Source organism: Ambystoma mexicanum, chromosome 5p (assembly GCF_040938575.1).
Source record: "Ambystoma mexicanum isolate Mex_15411 chromosome 5p, UKY_AmexF1_1, whole genome shotgun sequence".
Lineage (NCBI taxonomy): Eukaryota > Metazoa > Chordata > Amphibia > Caudata > Ambystomatidae > Ambystoma > Ambystoma mexicanum.
Window position 1 is genome coordinate 136,875,958 of NC_090930.1, and position 21,669 is coordinate 136,897,626.

A 21,669-nucleotide genomic window follows, 5' to 3' on the forward strand; every position below is an offset into this window, starting at 1 on the left:
ATACAAATGAGTAATGAGGCAAAATGTCCCACCCAAAAATGCCCGCCGTGGGCCTCAGTCGCATAGGTTGATGTCTTCTGAGCCAACCCTTCAAATGTCCCAGGCGCGAGTCAGGGGGGTTTGAATGGCCAAGCAGCCTACATAGTGAGGGTACGGCACCCAATGTAGTGAGGGTATAGACCTAATCTAGTGAGGGTACGTTTAGTAATCAATTTTGCATCTGAAGTGAAGCCCATAAAATTGTCTTCTCTAGAGATTGGGGTGTAAAACATTTGGAACTATCCTGCTGACCATGGCTGCTGCCTCAGCCAGTCAGAGCCAGACACCGAGCCTAGGTCTAAACCCACTCTCAGCAGGCCACTGTTCTTTCGGGAATGGGGAATTGAAAGGTCGGGGAGAGGGGGGATTTGTGCAAGGGTCCTCTGCTACAGGAGTCTTTTAGTTTCATTAAGGAAAATATCTATGTATTACCCAGGGCAACCTTATTCAGTCCCCCGCCGGTTCCCTGCGCTAAAGTTATGAACTGTGAGTGGTTGAATTGACTTATTTCTGAAATGAGTTTCATTTTCTTGAAGAGGTTACTTATCCTCTTTCATGGCTGTGTATATTTACTAATATCACCTAACAAAGTTGTGTGGTGCCTATAGAAAGTATACCATTTAATTTCAAAATGACAATGCGTCAGATAAAAATGTTGATGGATATGCGACATGTGACTGTAATTGCATAAAGTGCGCCCAATGAAGCAAGCTTTGCTAGTTGGTGAAACATCCACTAGTAAAATGTACATGGACAGCCCTGAAGTTTATTCCAAATGCCATCTTCTAAGAAATGTGTGGTAGGGATCAAGAGCCAACGTGTTTCGGCCTGTCCTGAGATTGTGGTGACCTTCATTAGGACTTTCTCTTTACGTATCTTAAATAACAGATTATCCTGGATGCAGTTGGTCATGCACTCAACATTTCCCTTTGAACTCTAGGCGTTTCTTCAGGCGTTACCCAATGGAATAACACAATGTCATATATATATATATATGTGTATATATATATAGATCATGTCCGGAATTATATGATGGCTGCCAATACCGCAATGCCCTGGCGTTGCCTGTTGTGTTGCATGTCATCCCCTGCTCCTGATATTGTGCTAAGCTCTTCAGCTGCTTTTTATTACCCATTCAGTTCCCTGCTGAAATGGCCTACCGGGTGTCCTTGCTTGTTCTCTTGCATCCCTCATTCATAAGGAAGCAGAGGTTTCAGACCTTTGCGTGGGATCTCTCCCTCAGGGCTCGAGTCCTAAACAAAAAAGTGGGGGGGCTGTGATGCAAGCTTGGGAAAGTGACGTTACATGAATTGAGCATTGGAGACATTTTACTTTGTCTTGAAGCACACTTCATCTGGTCTTGTGGCTAACTGCCTCCTTTAAATCACGTGACCTGGGTTCGAGACCCGCCACTGGCAAAGGAAGAAAGGTGTATGAAAGAAATGTATGTATCTTTTTACATTTCTTAAAAACACCGGGCAGGGCTTCCGCCCTCTCAAGAAAGCAGGCGGATGCCGTCCACCCGCGTGGTCCCTAGACTTGAGCCCTGCCTGATATGCAGGCATCTTTCTGGTGGGAATGGATAACCTGACGATGGTGAATTGCTGAAGTGGGCCATGCTTAAATAGTAGCACCATGGTACCTATTCCAGAGTCCCCTGGGGTGCTCTTGGTGAGTGACCCTGCAGGATTTGCTGGGAATCTGCAATTCTGGCTCTTTTATCGAACCAGTCCTGAGCCATCTCTTTTTAACGGCTTTATCATCTTCACCGGCAAACAGAATAAAATATGTCTTCATTTTCCCTACTTCCCCACTCTACCACTGCCATTTTCGATATTTCCATGGCTCACAAGGGGCCTCCTTTGCCTTGGGCAAGTCAGAAAATCTTGTGCCAAAAGGGGGTGACTTGACAGCATTACCTGGACATGACATTGACCGCTTCAAAACCATTCCTAGGTTTCTGGGGGTGTGCGGCTTTGTGGAGAGCTAATGGTGGAATCTGATAGGTAGGCAGATTAAGCCTTTACCTCAGACATCTGTGCTTGGCCTCTAAGACAGAGGTTTGATTCCCAGCAGTGGCTAGTCGACCATCATTCTTCCAAGGTTGATCCATGAAATTGTGTAAGTACTGCTATTAGCATATGAAGATCGTTATTGACCGCCTCTCTGCCAATCAGAATGCTTAGAGTGCAGTCAATAACTACTATTATTGACTGCATTCTATCTTCAGAAGCAGACAGGAGAAGAACAATGCAATTTTACAGACAGGTTTTTTTCAACAAGGTACTTCCTCTCTTGGAAAGGCATTTTTTTGCTGCAACATCCTACTTAACACAGCAAAGAGAAAGCTAAAACATTAGAAGACGTGTTCACTTGTGGAGAAATTGTTTACTTTTACATGTCACCTAATGCATCCTCATGTTAAACTTGTTCCAGTTAAATCAAGTTGCAATTAAAATGTTTATCTTATGAAGACCGCCAGGTCATTTAAATACTACAAAATAAAATCACGGTCTAATTACTAACTCACTTTGTCCATTTACTCACTCTTAAAGTAGCGTTTTTTACTTTTCCACCAAAATCCCCAAGCATGTGTTTCTACCACCACGATGTGCTAGCAGTCTTATAGACCTCGGGAGAGGTCCCCAATTGATGGTCCTTGGCTACGCCTCTGGCCATAACTTGGTGGCAGGTTATTATCCCTCAATAATGACCCCTTCTCCAGTCTATAAGACTATATTATAACCCTTGCAATGTTCAACGACCATCGTCATTGGACGATATCATTTCTATACAAATTGTTATATAGCCCACAGATTGTTTTTTATATTCTCCAGTGTTTCGAATATTATATTCCAAGTCTGCCTGCAGCTCTGTGTCTATCCACAGCCAATTCCCTATGATCGTCCAGGTGGATGCATGGTCCAATAACTTCAGTAACTTTCCCGAGCGACGTGGGCTATAAGAGCTTTTTTAGACCAAACCCTTGGGCCTTATCAGGCATTAGTGGCCCGCAAATCATGTTAAACACAGTCGCTGTTCTCCAGGCTTTGACTCTGTCTACCGGGTCCATAATGATTGGTGTACCCTCAGACTGGTTCAGAAAGCTTACTTCGAACATATGGTGATGGGCGGGGCGCATTTGGCACGATACACGAATAAAAGTGTTAATATTATTATTATTAATAGTACTTTTCTTATTGATGGAAACAGCATCAGCTTTTGCTTGATGCGACTTCTAGAACTGATTTGTACTGCAGGCAGGTAGGTGGCAATCCTCTTTTGGGACCTGGCAATGCCAGTTGTGGGTTTTGAAGACTTAATGATGGGATCCTCTGCTTCTCTGGTCCTTGCATTTCGTGAAGCCTGCTAAACACTTGAGGACCTTCTCATCCTCAGAACTTGTCAGGGGCACATTTTGATGGTTAGCTTTAAAATGCTTTTAATTTACATCCGAAGAGGGGAATTCACATTTTAAAAAGTCGGCGTCCGGATCCCTTTGCCATGGCCATTATGACAAAGGCCTCTTCTCTCTTGTCTTTTGCCATCTAGGGCCATTGAACCAGTGTTAAACAGCGACTATATAGAATGAAAAAACTGAGGCTGGATGTGCGTTGGCTGGAAAACTGAGCCAGAGCTGGCACTGTATGGTCGGCTCAGTTGGGTACGTTTTTACAACCCCTCTGGCCTCATCCGAGACAAGCCAAAAAGGAGGAGTAAGAAATTCCTGTTGTGAGTTAAAGCAAGCGGCCTTATTTTTGCAATCGCAGTTTAAACGGTGGTCTACAGCTGTCGTGCCCGGCGCCAATACAGTTAACGGAGCCTGGGTCCTTTATTTGCACTGCCACTGGCCTATCCGAGGCCTTGTATCTAGCGCATGCGCAGAGCCATATGCAGGGGCTCAGGTGGTGAGACGGGTCACGGATGAGTGGCAGGAGATGTGGGTGAGTGGGGTGAAGGGCAGGTGGATGTTTGGTGTTAGTGGGAAAGTGTCGGTGAAGGTGGATGCGGGGAGTCTGGAATGGAGGAGGGGGGAGGAGGTGATGCTGAATCGATTGAGGATAGGGCATGTGGGGCTGAATGACTGTATCGAGTGGGGAAGCGTGAGACGAGGGATTGTGCGGTGTGTGGGGTGCCTGAGACTGTGGGACATTTTCTGCTTAGGTGTGAGAGACATGTTGACGAGAGAGAATTGATGAGGGTTCGGTTATCTGCGCTGGGTGTGGCTGAGCTGAGTGGGAAGGCTTTGCTGGGAGGTGACGGGGTGAGAGGCAGGAGGAGGAACAGTGTGATGTTGGATTTTGTGAGGCAGTCGGGGCGGTGGGAGGTGTTGTGAGTTTATGTGAGCTAAGTAGTGATTGGTGGGTCTGGTGCACATCATCCTTTAGGATGGGGAAGCGCCTGCGTGGGTCCGTCCACGCATCCGATAATTAAGAAGAAGAAGAAGAAGTTGCTGCGTTAAGTGAATAAATTAAGTTCACTACTATACACGGCTCCATGTATCCATTTCTCTCTGTGTTTCCAGGCCCTGCATGAACTTTTCAGACAGGACAATGGCGACAAGGATAGGATGGACTTGGGCAGCCACCTCCTGCGTTCTCACTTCAAAATAAAAAAGAAATCTTTTTTTTCCTCTTCTCTCGCTTTGGCAAGAGCACCATAATTTTGTAGTTGCCAAACGTGGAAAATATCGGCGGTTCAGCAAGAACAGCTGGAAGGCCAGGAGGATGGCATGCACGATGCCATTGCATTCCGAAGGCCGGTGCCTTTCGACATGCAAGATCAACGATCTCTTCGACCAAGGTGGGAGAGATGGCTGCAGCATTTTGAAAATTACCTGGCAGCTCATGACCAACACTTGTCCAATCGTTTTCGTAGAAGATTGCTTATAGACCTGGTGGGGGATGCCGTAGAAGACCTCATCCCCACTTTCCCGCCGGAAGATGTGAAAACTTTCACCGATCTCAAAGAAGCATTATGCGCCTCTTTCAATCCACAGCGAAACATAGATCATGAAAGGCACACATTCAATACGGCTTGCCAACTCACAGGTCAGAGCATGGATGCATTTGCGACACGGCTTCGCAATCTGGTGCCGCACTGCGACTTTCATAGGTTCTCAAACGAAGAAGCGATACGCCTCAGGATCATTGGTGGCTGTCTATCGTCAGCATTCAGAAACAAGTTATTGCGAGAACCGCTTCCGCGGAGTACCATTTTACAGATGGCCAGAACACCGAGATCCAGGTGACCAAATGGAGAGTAACAAAGAACACACAACGGAACAGATATATCCAGTGACTCAACAGGGATGCAGTCAATACACTGGTGGCAGCCAGACGAGAAGTCACGTCTCCACGAGCAGATGTTATCACTGCGGACTGACATTCCCACATGACCCTTGCATAAAGTGCCCAGCATTTGGACAAAAGTGCACCATCTGCGGGTAAGAAAATCATCTGGCCATTGTTTGCAATGCCCCTCCAAGTTGATAGTAGGGCCCCCACTACAACACACGGAAGCAAGAACAACCTGCATGCAGCATGGGAACGAGAAGAAATACAGATACCACACAAGATGTTGAGGCATGTATGTCTGTTCACTGGAAGATCGCCCTCGCCTTCACCAGTGGATGAGAGAGAGAGCACAAAGCTACGCATACATGATGAATGCTGTGACAACGTCGGCGGAGAGTGACGTTAACATGAGTATGGGAGAGCACCCAGCGGGGTTCGTGATAGACACTGGGGCTACTCTTAACATCATATACATCTCAGAATATGAGCAAATGTCATATCTTCCACGACTGGTTCCAACCGAACTATGAATATTCCAATGGAGAGCAAAGGGCCATGTGCGCAATCCAGTAAAAATCTCCACGACTCTTTGGTACAAGGACCGAAATGCTGTTACAGAGCTGTTATAGAGCTGCATGTACTACAGGGTGAGGTCCCTGGTAGCAATTTACTGGGCTGCCCTGCCACACTCAAAATGGGGATTGCAGCAGTAACCTACAACATGCAGCAGGATATCTCCATCCTACAGAGCTACGCAGCCCTGTTTACTGGACTGGGCTGCCTTAAAGGCGAACCCATAATGTTACACATCAGTGAGTCAGTCACTCCAGTCGCTCAACACCACAGGGGGATACCTTTTCTCCTCCAAGTGCAGGTAGAGAAAGAAATACAGAGCGTGATTGAACAAGACATAATTGAACCGGCCCGTGGCCCTACCCCATGGGTGTCTCGCATAGTGGGAATTCCAAAAATGAACACGCCCCAAGCAATACGCATATGTGCTGACATGAGGCAGGCTAATCAAGCAATCGGACGTGAGACGCTGTCAGAACCCCACTCAGAGAGCTCACGAAACAAGGATATGTTTTTCAGTGGACCGCAGAATGTCAGCATGCCAGCATGCGTTCATACAGATCAAACAAGACATAGTCTCGGCAGTGCACATTGCGTACATCAACCCAGTTATGCACAGAACTAACAGTGGACACCAGTCCTCTAGGATTGGGAGCCATACTGGCGCAACATCGTCTGGGAAGAGACACACCAAGGCAAGTAGTCGCATAGGCGAGTAAAAAACTGTCAGATGTGGAAGTCAAATATTCTCAACCTGAAAAAGAGGGGCCAGCGTTCATCTGGCCCTGCGAGCATTTTCAAATGTTTTTCTTGGGATCGGCTTTTACTATTGTCACTGATCATCAGGCGCTGGTGACCATTTACGGAAATCCACACTGCAAAATGCCTCCTCTGATACAAAGATGGGGCCTACGATTACAGGACTTTGACTTTACCATAATAACCAAGCCCGGAAAGGAGTATAACCCAGCAGATTTTATGTCACGGCACCCGGTACCCAACAACAAACCAGGAACGTCCATGACGGAAGAATATATCGATTTTCTCACGCAACATGGAACTCTAGAAATAATTACCACCCAAGCGCTAAGAGAACATATTTCATCAAGATTACATTCTAAGGAAGTAAAAAGCCATCATAAGTTCCGGAAGGTGGAGAGAAGTAAACGGTGTGCACACCTCCAAGCTAACTGCATTCAAGCGGGCACATGAAGAACTTTCAATATCTGCAGATGGGCTGGTGAGAGCACATCGTATAGCCGTTCCTGAGAGTCTGCAGAAGGCTGTTGTGGATCTGGCACACAAAGGGCACAGAGGTGACGTGGCTGCCAAACAGCAAATCAGAGCTACCAGAAGGAGCCTGGACTCGCCTTCCCATTGACTTCTTTGGACTATTTGGGGAAAACAAATACTGGATGGTTCTCATGGATGAGTTTACATGCTTTCCCATTGTCCAAATGCTTTTGACTGGATGCACATGTTTAGAAAGAGTGGGGGGGAGGGGGGGAGAGGCAGGTTATGCGTGCTAAGCCCAGGGAGATTGGCGCGCGGTGCTGTTGTGGGCTCACATGTACTTAACCTGATGCGGCAGCTTTTTCTAACTGATTTCATGTAATTTCCTGCCTTTCCACGTGGTGGCGACAGCGCCCATGAGTTGGTAACTGAACAGCATGCATTGTCTGAATTAGAAGGGAGCTAGGAATACGTGTTAACCCATGAAACAGGGGAGGTGTTTTTGTTTTAAATAAAGACTCATGTGGTCTTGAAAGCTAGAAAACAACATTATGGAGGTAGCCTTTTAAAGTATATCATTGCTGCAAAAACCTTATCTGGTTTAGAGTCCGTCATTCTCACGTGGGTCAGGGACGTTGGGGATGATGTATTTATTTCTGGTACTTATTAAGCGCCAACATCTTCCTAACGGCTTCGGAGCACTTCTGTGCAAACGGTGGGGTGCACCTAGGCTAATATTTCAGACGGTGAGGGGGGCCGAACCTTTCAAATGTTGGGAGAGGGCTAACTTTGGAGACTGTTGGGGAGGAACACACTTACTTGTGTGGGAGCATCTAACTTCTTTACACATTCTATCTAAAGAGACTATTCTCGTGCAGCTTCAATGTTACAAGCAGTTAACTCTCCCGTCATGCCTGAAACCACACACATAAGGACTGCTGTGAGAATGAGCTGTCACTCCCCTGCTAACACCCCATCAGGATTTCCATTGCCTCAACATGTATGCGTATACAAGCAGTTGCTAACGATGAAATGATTTGCATTAGCAATTGCTGGGCCATTGCTAACTGCAGCCGTGGGCTCCATTTATTTCATGTGTCCTGTGTTGTCTTGCCATGTCTCTGTAGGTCAGCCAGGTCACGGCGCTATAACCCAACATTTCAGGGGTGTGGAGGGAGGCTAAAGCCCCATCTGCAAGTTTCGAGGCCCATGGCTCGATTACATTGGTTAGTGAGAATGTTGTAATTGCAGAGGCCATGTGCTGCAGACCGGTCTTACTTTGCCCGGCATCGGTGCGCCGTGACCATTTACTCTCTGCTAGCCATTCGCAGTGTTTCTGTGACCTGGTGAGGACATAATCCGGACTGTTTGTCGCGGAGCAGGTGGTCCCGTTGTGGGAATGCTTGCGGTTGTGTGTATGGGGGTTATAATGCGCAGAATTGCCCGGAGGCAACGTAGCGCTGTAGGCAGACAGGGGACACGCCCAGGGCTACACATGTAAGGGGAGAGTTAAAGCTGGGTGGCGTTTGGGATTTTAGCAGGGAACAGGAGATTAGATGTTGGGTGGTAATGTGATAGCTCAAAAGGCTTTTCATTTTTATTTAGGAATGGGTAATGGCGGTCTCATTAAGCAGAGGGGGGCACTGCCACATTGGTCATGGATGACTTGTATACATGAGTGAAGCTGGGGGTCAGAGGTTTATGTGTTTTTTGATGAAAAAACCTGGACTTGGGGCACTCTGAGGTTTTCACATTTTTAACTATTTCAATAATGTCCTTGATGTTTTTTGTGTAAAGGAATCTTGGTTTTTCTTTAAATTGTCAGTTGTCACTAAATCAATGTGCTTTTTTTCCTCCGTGATCTTTTGCTGTCGGTTCTGTGCTATTGTTATTCGGGTCAGGGCTGGAAAACTCTTTATTGATTTAAAGTTCTGCATTTCTCTGGGACCTCTGTGATTCGACTAGTTTGTTCGTAATGTGTTTTCTTTCTTTTCTTTCTTAACCCTTTGGCTAATGGCCTTCCACCGGTAAGCCCCCCCCCCCCACCCCCCGTCACCCCCCCAGCCAAAAGGTGTTCAACATGATGTCATTGTTTATGATCGTGGCTTTAAGTGGGCCTGAGCTCAGTACTGAGTCTGACGGGGGTCCAAGCTAAGTCAATAAAAAGGTGAGTGACAATATTGTCCTTGGCCAGTAGATGGCACCATCATCCATATTTAGAATCTCATATTCATTTTCTGCCATCCGGAGTCTCACTGTTTATTCAATGATAAGCTGGAAGGAAAATATACAGTGGATCCATTTTTTTAAGTCTTGTCTTCGACTGACTGATTACAACTAATACATTGGAATGGAGGATTTCCTACAAAAGAACTGAGGGATTGGAACCTGTATTGACCCGTTTTGATTAGAGGTCGTTTTTACATGTGAATATTTGAATCTTTTTAATATTTTCGTTTCTTGCTATTTATGACCCCATTGCACCTCATCAGAGCTAGGACCTTGTTAGCAGGGTGACTTGAGGTCCTCAACACCAGCAAATGAGTCAACGTGTAATTATCCAGTAGCGACTCCTCTGTACAAAATATATTTCTTTGTCTACAATGAGGTGAACAGTGAGCTGCAGTGTCCGTCATCTGTATGCTTTTGGTGAATTGACGCACTGGAGTACTCCTTGTCACTGGGGTATTTTTCTTGATGGAGCTTTTTTTTTTTACTGTGCATTCAACGCCGGCTGCTTTAAACCAACCAAAAACAAAAAGTATAAGTGGGTGAGCGTGATGGAAGTAAAAAGAAGCAATGGAAATTCCAACTGTGTGGGCTTTTGTGTAGGCATGGGAAAGGCACTTGCCAGGCACAACCTTAGTGGTATTAACTAACGATTGATGGTAGCAGGTGCAAAATAGTGCAAAAGTACCTGTGCATAGAAAGAATAGCAGTGCCTGGCAAATGCCTAATACTTATACACAAGCCAAAACTGTTGACTTAGTCAATGCTTGAGTATTAATATTCCTTCAATGAAGGACACGCATAGGGCTTCTTAATCGAATGGCAGGAGGCAGACCTGGGTAAGACTTTTTTTATTACACCAGTAACCGGTTTACAACTCCAATTAAGTCATTAACTCACAGAAGACTGCTTTGAAAATACACTGGCAGGCATTTAAAGTGCAATGTTTAATGGCAAGGCTTCATTTAAAAAGAGCTCAGCGTGTTCCCATGAGGATGTGTTTTGGGCGCGGCAGGCAGGAATTGGGTGGGAATGGCCATAGGTATTCGCATGGCCATGGGCAGTCAATGGGTGGGCAAATAACCAAACACCACCTACAAGCTGTGTGTCCCTCCTCCTATGCCATTTCTCCCTGTCTGTACGCTAATTAAATAGTTTAGGCTTCTAGGTGTCGCAAGCACCACCTAATGGCCAAAACTAATGAGACCAGAAAATGTTCTTCTCGTTCCGGGCGAGAATGTATAAAGGGGTCTGTTGGCCAATAATATTTCCATGTATAAGGTAAGGCAAGGTACCCTCTTTTTTATATAAGGGGGCTTGACTCCAGAGGGTAAAGCGTAAATTGTGAGAAGGGAGGGGTGGAGTCAACAGCTACCCTAGTCATTGACGCTTATGGTAGGAACCTATTTGCTGGGGAGCAGTGGAGCTAATTTAGCACATATTAATTAGCTCTTAACATGAACAACAAGGGATACGATTCTTTTTCAAACGTAAAAGGTTAGGTTTTTATTATATTTGCAAAGAATTTTGTTAAAAACAGGAAAAAATGCCATCCTTGGCACAAAAGAACATTTTATACACAAAATGCAATGATTGTGCATATAAATGGGTTAGTACAAACAATAGTGACTGTAATTACATGTACTGCTGGAGTTGCGCCAGTACGTATAAAATTGTCGACACACATAAAGTTCAGGTGTTTCTGGTACGGTGAGTGGATGAAGCAGCCAGCGGTGGGATGTGTGAAACCTGCTGGCGGATGCACCGCACTGTCTTCAGGACTGGAGGAACTTTAGAGCAATAAAATGCTTGTTGAGTGTCATGCACCTGGAATTGGTGAGACAAGGGATGGGGTGTCATGAGGTTGTTTTTTTAAAAAAGGGCGTGTTCAAAAGGAAACACAGAAGAAGGGACCTACCTAAGGTTGTTGCAGCGTCATGGCTTGCGTGGTTTAGTAAGGGCCAGGTGCTGAATTAAATAGCTGGCGGCTGGTTAAGTCCTTGGAGTGGACTGGCGGTCTCTGAAACAAGTGGAAAACCTCGTTTGATTCCGATGTACTTAAATTAATTACAGTGAGCAATAATGCTGTGTAATAAGGTCTTTTTTCTTTTTACCTGGTCTGGTCAGAAAATCTGGTCCCAGGTGGATCTAGGTGAGAAGGTGTCTCGATCTAGGGTAGGGGATGAGCCACGGTCTGTTGTAGACAAAAAGAGGAGGGGGAAAGGACATTTGGCCTTTAGGCAACTAGTTATGCAAAAAAACAAATGATTTTGGGGCATACTGGTGCAGGTGTCGATTGTAGATAGTGCACATTATTATAACCAATATCAAGTATCTGTGATCGAAAAGGATGCCCAGATGATGCTAAGGCAGACTACGTTGCAAAAATAAAGAATCTTAGTGCTGGTGCCTTTTTGGTCTAGTTAAAAGTCAAGTGTCTCTGTTCGACGTGTTTTGAGTGGTTAAAGTCGATGTCTACAGTGGTTGGCCAATGCCCGTGAAGTGATATTTTACGATTTTAACGGCCGAGGTTCGCCGTAATACTTCCGTGATTAGCATGCACTAATTGCAAAATGATTGTAGGATGGCTAAGGGTAGGCGATCCCGTGCGTGCATAGAGGAAAGGGAGGGGGAACTCAGGAGCAAGGCTTACCTCTGTTAACGAGTTGTATCCGTAGCTGGTGGTAGTGTTTGCAGAGCGCGCGTGCGTGTAAGCATCGGGAAGCTCAAGGCGTGGTCACGGTGCGCCTGTTTGAAGCGTGAATGCGTGGTAGTATTTAAAAGGGCGCGCATGCGTACAGGGATTGGGATGCTTGAGGCGTGGTAACATTGCGCATGCATGAAGGGGGTAGTGTTACTCGGTTGTCGCATGCTCATTTTGTGGGAAAAGAGATGTAGTGCTCAAATATCGTCGGAGGTAAAAAATGACTCCGGTCAAAGGACACAATGCTTAATTTAAGGTGTCCAACGGGGTTAAACGAACAGAAATCTGTTAGTTTTTTAAGTACTACAACATTCTGATGTATGTAGGCAAGGTATCAGAACCAGGGTCGAACAGGTCCTGTGTGTATATGTGAACCCAGCATGAACGAACAGGCAGTCTGTTAATTCTATAAATACTCCACACTGGAGTTACATATGGTGTATGTAGACAAATTATTAAACAATAGTTCCAGGAGTCTTGTGTACTTTTGTTGGTTCACAATACATAGATTTATACGTACTGCCGCAACTCCAGCAGTACATGTAATTACAGTCACTATTGTTTGTACTAACCCACTTATATGCACAATCATTGCATTTTGTGTATAAAATGTTCTTTTGTGCCAAGGATGGCATTTTTCCTGTTTTTAACAAAATTCTTTGCAAATATAATAAAAACCTAACCTTTTACGTTTGAAAAAGAATCTTATCCCTTGTTGTTCATGTTAAGAGCTAATTAATATGTGCTAAATTAGCTCCACTGCTCCCCAGCAAATAGGTTCCTACCATAAGCGTCAATGACTAGGGTAGCTGTTGACTCCACCCCTCCCTTCTCACAATAATATTTCCAGCCAATTGGTGAAACTGTGAAATACTGAGCCCCAAGATACATTTCTGCTGCTCCCCATCCTGCGTTCAAGAGCATTTGATGTCACACGTCTCAATATATCGCACAATTTCTGATTGGCCAAGAAAGACCTAGATTTACAATGTTGAGTCTTATTTAAATAGAACAGTTAAAAAACTAAACGCCTCACTTCTGTTATATTGTGTCGATTGTATTTTTGTATTTATTTGTATTTTACATAGCGACTTATGCCAAGGTGCTGTACAGAGAATCAAAACGGTGCAATAAAAAAGAAACTTGATAAAAAGCAATCTATTGTGTTAACCATGGTGAAGAAGGTGTGTTTATAGACGTGTGTGTTTGCTAAAATGCTCCTTCTGTTTCGGGTTTAGATGGAAAACACCATCAAGCAGTCAGAGAACGACTTGAACAAACTCCTGGAGTCCACGCGCCGCCTCCACGAGGAGTACAAGCCCCTGAAGGAGCACGTGGACGCGCTGAGGATGACGCTGGGCCTGCAACGACTGCCAGACCTCTGTGAGGAGGAAGAGAAGCTCTCCCTTGAGTAAGTGGCCGGAAGGTCTGCTTTAGTGAGTGCCGAAAGCTTGCGTCTTGCAGCGTGCTGTAATTCTATGCGGACACTATGATCCTGATCAGTGGTCGAAGTGTACGAAAAGAAGTAGTGGAACTATGTTCTATGCTGGTCTTCCCCTGCTCCCCAAAACCTCATTGCTGTGCCCTCTCCCACACACAATCCAAACCCCAGAAACAAACACACCTCCTATTTAAGGGAATGTTCCGTGCATTGCCCTGAAGTGCAAGCTTCAACTCCTTCCTACACTTTTATTTTAAAACAAAATCATTCCATAACAGTTTCTTTTTAAAAATGAAAGTATAGGAACAGTGAAACTTAAAAAAAAAAAAAAAAAAGAAAGTATAGGAGCACCGCTCCCGCCCCCTTCGACCTCTGATTCCTGATGGCGCGTGCTGCCCTGATCCACTGCACAGCTAAGCTCCCTTTATGAACTTTAAGAAGCTGAAAGGCGCTGCGTAAAATCGCAGGGTTTCACTGTAGGAAACTCGCCCTGTTTGACGAAACAAATGTTTTGTGATGAATCGCCACCTGCTTAGGTGGGAACTTAGATTGTAGGTTTCTGTTTTGCAAATACACTCGAAGGAAAGGCCTATTTTGAAAATCAGGCAACAAAAATGGTGCAGTTAGTGGGAGGGCTTCTTAGGCGTGTCAACAGGCAGAAACTATCCTTCGGGCCTACATGGCAAAAGCATCATCAGTGCCTGCTTATGGTGTCCGGGTACCCCACTCGTGTCCCGGTACCCCACTCGTGTCCCGGTACGCCACTTGTGTCCCGGTACGCCACTTGTGTCCCGGTACGCCACTTGTGTCCCGGTACGCCACTCGTGTCCCGGTACGCCACTTGTGTGACTCGTGTCCCGCTATCCACTTGTGTCCCGGTACGCCACTTTGATCAGCCCAATGAAGTTGCTATGGTGGAGCTTGCAGTTTCTAGGCCACGGTTCTCACTACCAATCGCAGCTCTGCCTTTTGGTCTCCATACATACTGGCCTTAGACTAGAGTTTGTGGAGGATTTAATAGGGATCCGCCCACAACATTGTGGCCAACGCCTTGGGAAAATGATCAGACAATTTAGTGACTTTGTGCCTTATTACAAGTTTGCTGGAATTGCCAGCGGTATACCGGCAAACTGCCCCTACCGTTTCTGCCACCTGATATCTGGGAATTACCGGGATATTATAGGCGGCGCAAAGGGTGGTAAATCTCCTTCATGGTGTCTCATGGGATTCCATGGAGGGGGTTGCTGGAATTACCGACACCGGTAATTCTGGCCTTTATTTGTCATTAGGTGCCTGATTTACCTCCATCTCATGGCTGGAGGTAAATCAGTGCCCCCACTGGCAAATTTGTGTTTTGGCGGTCTGGTAAAATTGCTGGTGCCGAAATTACTGGCAATTCTACCAGCAATTTTACTGGCCCGGCAAAACTGAAATGGGGCCCAATCTCTTTTGCATCGCCAGCCAATTATATGACTGCCAATATAACTAACCAAAGCCACATGGAACCCTCCCTAATACTCGGGCTAGATTTAATATCCCCAATTTTGAATCTGTTTTTGGGGTATGCGAGAGAAAACACTATTCATTGCTGCTGTCCATTTTCCCCAAACGATTTAGACACAGCCAGACAAAAATGGGAGCTGCCCTCTTTTGAAGATGAGCACACCTTAAAGAGCCTGTCCTCTGGGAAGGTGCCCCTCACAAGAGTCTACAATCATATTGTAGCCCACTGTGCTGTACAAGCTAAGACATGTCTATTTGAGTATCAGCCTGGTACCACCAGCGACGACAGTCCAGCACCAAAACGCTAGGCAACACTGGCTGTACTCATGTTCAGGGGAGAATTGCCTGGCATTTTGGTGATGGACTGCCCATGTGGGTGGGAGAAGACTGATAAGCAGATGTAAAAAGCAGTTGTAGACCTCCCTGAGCAGAAACCACTCCAAAGAACAGGGTATTTTGCTGATTTCAATCGCAGTGGTGGGGGCTCACAATTTTCAGATCTGAAAACGGCATTGCATTCTATGCCATATTTTCCGGCATATAGTAAAATGGTTCTATGTTGTTTCAGCGTCAGCCATTTTTACGAGTGCCTTTTAAACGTGTACAAAATTACGAAACTGGTTATTAATTTTTTATATTTTTGTGGGGTCCCTCCAACCCTCTCTCCACCACTTATCTTTAACTATTCCTGAACCCGACCCCTTATCTGCCCTTTCCCACCCCCCACAAATTTGCGATTACCCTTTTCGTGATTGTCTACACGTTTAAAATGCACCCGCTTCTTAGAGTCTGAATTCTGGACAGTGCAGGCCTACTTTTCTTTATCTACTCTTAGCTGCACATGGCAACTACCTGGGCTCTTCAAACTCTCCTCACAAAGGCAGGAAAGCTGAGAGAGAAATGTGTAAGAGTCTCTTGGATAATTCTGCACATGATTGGCTGTCCTGCATGATGAATAGCAGGGGTAGAAAGCTCAAGCTGCAAGCAACTAGCCAGCCATAAAAAGTCGCTTGCTACCTCAATTGTACACATACATATAGCACACAATTTCGTACTCGCAAGGGCTAGTGGCGAGTGCCCATTTTGATGCCTGATGTATAGCATTGCTCAGTTGTACAGAGTTTGTATCTAATTTTAATACGGATTGCTGTAGTCCTCTTTTTTTGCATTGCTCGTTGGTAACCATGTGATGTTTTTATGAATAATCTTTCATTTGAAATAAACCTGTTTTGATGCTGCGGAGAAGTGCCGAAAGCGAGCACCAAACACAGTTCTGAGATGGGCACTCCTAGACCGCTGAGTTTGAGACGCAAGCGTTGAACGTTCTGCTGACACACTATCACAACTTTAACTACATAGCAGTTGTTAGGGTTGTTTCCAGGTTTGGAGAAGAAGACTGAACCTTAATCGAGCAGTGTTCCATGCCGCGCGTGTGTGCGAAGCGATCATTTCGCAGCAGGAGGCATATTCTAGAGGACTTAGAAATGACATGGGTGCTTCAAGGTTTCACTGTTCAATTGAACTGGTGTTGGAGAGAAGGCACATATCTGCTCTCCAACTGCTCATCATTAATATTTAATTTGATTGATTGATATTTTATTTATATCGCGCTCGTACACAAGTGTTTCAGAGCGCGACAAGGCAAGGGAGGGGAACAGGGGAGAACGAAACAACGATCTTACTAGGCCCAGTGACATTGAGAACGCGCATGTACATGGGAAAGGGGGCAGAAGTGGAAAGTGCAGAGCAGAGTAGAAACAGATTAATTATAATAAATAAACAAAATAAATAATAAAGTCAATAAACGGCGGTAGTGCAGGTGGCAAGTGCTGATTTTAAGGCAGCAGACAGGGTATGTCGGATAAGTGCAGAACGAAAAGAAAAAGAAAGGGCTGGGATGGGGGGGACTGTATAGGTACAGATACAGACTCCAGTGCAAGGGGTGGCCTGGAGGCAGTGCAGGATTGTGGCACTGGCAAGGTGAGCAGGTACTTGGGCCCGGAGGAGAGATGGTGGCCAGGTGCACGGTGCCGAGAGAGAAACAGATCAGCAGGGGAGTGGGGCGAAGGCAGTAGCGAAGAGAACGGTCTTGAGGTGCTTCCGGAACCAGAGATGGTTCTCCTTAGGTTTCAGAGTGGAAGGGAGGCTGTTCTAAAGGGAGGCAGAATGAACTGAGGAATGGAGGCAGTCTGAGCTAACAAAATGTCTTATTCTATGGCGAGTTTCCTGCTGCATCTTCACATAAGCTCCTATCTCCTCTACGTGCCTCGACATGTCTCTATCTTTCAGGATCTACCATGATTCCCCGCGGGCCAATTTCATCGAAGCCGGGTTGCCTGGGTCCGATTTTGGCACTGCTGGGAAATCTCTTTCCGCACCCCCTTCTCTCTTCATTCCAAATGCGGGGTACACCACCGCAACTCTCGTTCCCTCCTCCACCCTTAGCCAGTAAATGTGTCCTGAGGGGAACACTCTCGTAACACCAGTCTGTTCACCCGTACCATTCCGTGCTCCCACACCGCATCCTCATATCCTCACACAGCCTCTCTCTCGCCAACACAAACGCACACACACACACACACTAAACTAACATCACCCGCCCTTCCTACCCTTGCGCACCAGCCGTCCATTACTTCTTGGTCCTGTCTTCCTCTCCTTCCGCAAATGCGTGGTCATTGCTCGTGCGCAAATTGGATGCCCTGTTTTATGCAGCTGCAGTAGAACAGTGAGTTTGCTCCAGTAAAATCGGCCAGTTCAATTGTTCACGTAGTAATTCAATCCTTCTAACTTAGAATATTTAAAGGTTGTGCGTGATGCACAGTACTTTTCATTCCATTTTGCTTGCATTGTTTCGGGATGGAAAATTCCCCAGACTGCTCCTCTCTTTTACTACCAGAAACATATCCCCACACACTGTAATCAACATTATATAACTTTTCAACAAATTTCCCACCAACATATAAGACTCCCCTGCACACACCGCCAACCCCAACTTGCCCAATAGACATAACTATTCCACAACTAGAGCCGACACCCATTGAATCCTTGTAGCGGCGTGCTAAGGATAAGATCACGTAGGGTGTGTGTGTTCTGTTACACAATACACCAGCCACCCTATGACCAGCTAAACATACTCATTGAAATCTTATATTTTCAAGTTATATGTCACGTTGAAGTCACTGAGTTCCATTGGAAGCACTTGGCTGCACGCTATTTCCCCCAGTTGTAGGGTCTGCGGTCGCGTGGGCAAGCCATCCAGAAACTCACTTTCTGCTTCTGGATTAGAGAAGAGGCATTTCTTGTTTTTGTGAATAACTGTAAATTCACCTGGAAATTGATTGGAGAAGGTTGGCCATAAGGTTCACATTGGGTGAGTCGCAAGTAAGTGTCCAATTGAATATACACTGAGCGTAACCGCAGCAACGGTATCCTGGGAACTCGCACAGGTCATTTTGCTGAAATTAAGTGTGAGACATGGCGAAGGTTGCCGTGGACTTTGGATTCTGGAACTAACACTGCTGATAGCGCAGTGTTGTTTCGAGGGCTGCGTACCGAACACTACATCATTTCCACTCTCCCCTTAAGAAGAGTACTTAAAGGGACAGTGCAATAAGCAAGCAGTAGCAAAGCAGTGGTTGCACAAACACTTGCTGCAGCATCACTGCTCGTAGTTTGCCTGCGGTTCTCTCCCGCACTCCCTTGTTGGCTTCACACGTAACTTGGAGGTGCTCTGCTTCAATCACCCATAGATTCCAGCCATCGCTGTTTTTAATACAGTTTAAAAAGCAACCTATGCATCTTCTTGTGGGTTCTTTTTGAGGCTGCTTCTGTCTCACGGAACAGAGCATGTAGCCTGCGGCCGCCTTCCCCGTCTACTCTGCATGAGAAAGCTACAAGCACCTCTGCCCGAATCGAATTTTCATGCATCACATATAGCCGTCCAGACTGAAACACCCGACGTACCTCAACACCTCTGCTACTAGCATAGAGCGACTACTATCCGAAAGGAACTCTGTATAGCTGACCACACATCGACTCTCTCAACAATAGCAATCTGTCGCAAACCCTCAACAGCGCCCACCCACGTGTCTGACCTCTCTTTGGGCTGCTTAGTTGAGCCTTGCCAGCCACCCAAGTCCTAGACCGGCAAAATGCACACAAGCATCTCCAAAGCAGTTTGTTTTAAACAGTTTCAGGAAAAAAGTACAATCAAGCAGAGAAGGGAGTGCTGCTTGTGGGGGATCAATGATGGAGCTCACTCTTGATTGTTGACTGCGTGTTGGTGTTGCGGTAGTCGGTGTTGCTTCCATTTATTTTGCCCCAATCTCTACATAAGGCTGGGTGTGTTGTGTGCGCCAACCTCCTCTACCATCCCTAAAGACCCACAGGTGATCAGTCAATATCCTACACTGACATCAGCCCCATATATGACACAGATCCCCTCACATTTACCTTGCGCCGCCCGCCTGTTACCTACATTTATCACTCAATATGCTGCACGGCATTGATCAACTCAATTTAATTTCTACAAATTTGCACTAGAGTTGTGAATGCAAAATATAGCAAACAAACAAGACAAAGAATGGTGTTTCTATGTTACCCATCAGACAGAGCATTCACAGTCATTATGCATGAATCTTTGTAAATTGCAGATAGCTGGGGACCCTCTTTCTTCTGGTGATCTGGAGACACCAGGGGATTCTGCCGGAGTTTCATTAGGAGCCTGGGGAAGAGCCTATGCGCGTTGGCTAATTTTCTTCATTACTTTTATATCGCTGATTGTGTCTTTTGTGCTTACTCCAGCTATTTTGAAAAGCAGAAAGCAGAATGGCAGACAGAACCGCAGGAACCTCCTATCCCAGAATCCCTTGCAGCAGCAGCAGCCGCTGCCCAACAGCTGCAGGTTGCAAGAAAACAGGATACAAGGCAGACGGCAACATTCCGACAGCAGCCTCCTCCGATGAAGGTAATTCAGGCATGCGATTGACTCTGGCGGAGAGGTGCACGTCTCAGTTATGTCGGGGATACTCATGATCTGCATTTCCCTCCACACAAGAGTACATTATCGGGTTCTGCTCTTGATGGTTCTAGAACAACTTTACTGAAACATGTCATGATTTTCTAGAAGTGGGTTTTAGATGGATCCAGCAGAATGTGTCCATAGCCAATTTTTGTATATTTAGTATCTTGTGAAGGATTCGTCCTGCTTCCATGTGCTGTAGTAGCACTTATTACCCAACTTAATTGTTCTCAATTTTTCAACTTTAAAAAAAAGGATGGACTGCGTCAGCCCTGCAGGGACTCGAACCTGTGGCTGCAGGTTTCATTCAGCTGATGGAGATGAATGCTTAACTCACTTGGCTACTTTAGAGGCTTGCGGGAAGAGGTGCGCCAGCTGCCCTTTAGCATACGCAACTGTTACATTTGGCTGCCTTGCTCCCATGCAAGGTGATGAGGTATGTGGGCAGGTGCGACCAGACATCCTGAGGACAGACAGCTTGCTGGAGACACCTAAGTCCTCATTGACTTTGGTGTCAACGAACCGGGATCCCTGCTTTCTTTCCCCTTTAAATCCCTCCAAACCTATACAGTTTGTTGCAAGAATCCAAGATGAGAATCCGTACCACGCCACGCTCTTGCAGTTCAGGAAGGACCCAAGACCTTACCCTTCAGGCAACATTTGGGGACCATAAATGCTTCTTGCCACTTATTGTAACCCCCTCTCCTTACCTCATATGCTACCCTCAGCGACACACACACCGCTCTGTTTACCCTATAGAAAACCCATATATTAAGGCCAAAATGAGTGAGGCTTCTTTTACAGAAGTCAGGGGAGGGATTCATACGGAAATAGCCTGTCTAGCCATGTGTGTCCTTCACTGGCACTTTATCAAACCTCGGCATTTGATAGGACGCCGTCGGAGCCCTTTCCTGAGGAACAGCCAATTATAGCTGTTTCACTATCCAGCTATGGATATGTGTAAGCATCGCATCACATTCTCCTCCTGTACGTTGCGCCAACGTCAACTATAGAAATCCCTGCACGCCCGTACTGGGATCTGATCGCATGAATAGAAACCTTGGATAATATAATGATCTGCACTTATGAAATTATTTGGTTAAGAATCACACCCTTTTATTTGACTCGGTCTTCTTGGGCTGGCTTTAGTGGACTAAGGTTCGTTGCTGTGGCTTTGCTTTGGCAAACCCAAGCATTCTGAATGCAACACACCACTCTGTGCAAGAACAAATGTATGCTAAAAAAGAAGCAAAAACGAATGTCAAAGAGAATAGATGCGTTTGGTGGCAAGGACTGTTGAGATCAGGGGTCTACAACCTTCGGCTCTCCAGATGTTTTGGCCTACATCTCCTATCAGTCCAAGTCAGCATCGTTAATGCTGAGGGACCATGCGAGTCAAATTCCAGCAACATCAGGAGAGCCACAGGTTGTAGGCATACGGTTTAGATGTTGTTTCTGAAGGCGTTAAAAGAAATTAAATGTAATTGGGCATTTCAGAATGCATGTCTTCCTGTATATCTATTTGCAGTTGGTTTTGTGTGATATTGACCTCTTTCTATAAACCATTTCTAAAAAAAATAAACACTTTGCATCTTTAGTTTAAGAACTTGTCTGCAGGGAGGGACTTGCC

At 45.8% G+C, this 21,669-nt stretch overlaps 1 protein-coding gene across 1 annotated transcript in view; it reads left to right on the plus strand.

The window, feature by feature from the left end:
* Window positions 1–21,669, plus strand: part of ZC4H2 (zinc finger C4H2-type containing) — a 145,591-nt gene that overhangs the window by 103,279 nt on the left and 20,643 nt on the right. The window contains exons 3-4 of the mRNA XM_069612535.1: window positions 13,314–13,486; window positions 19,823–19,985. Of these exons, the coding sequence (XP_069468636.1) occupies window positions 13,314–13,486; window positions 19,823–19,985 (336 nt within the window). The remainder of the gene's footprint in view (window positions 1–13,313; window positions 13,487–19,822; window positions 19,986–21,669) is intronic.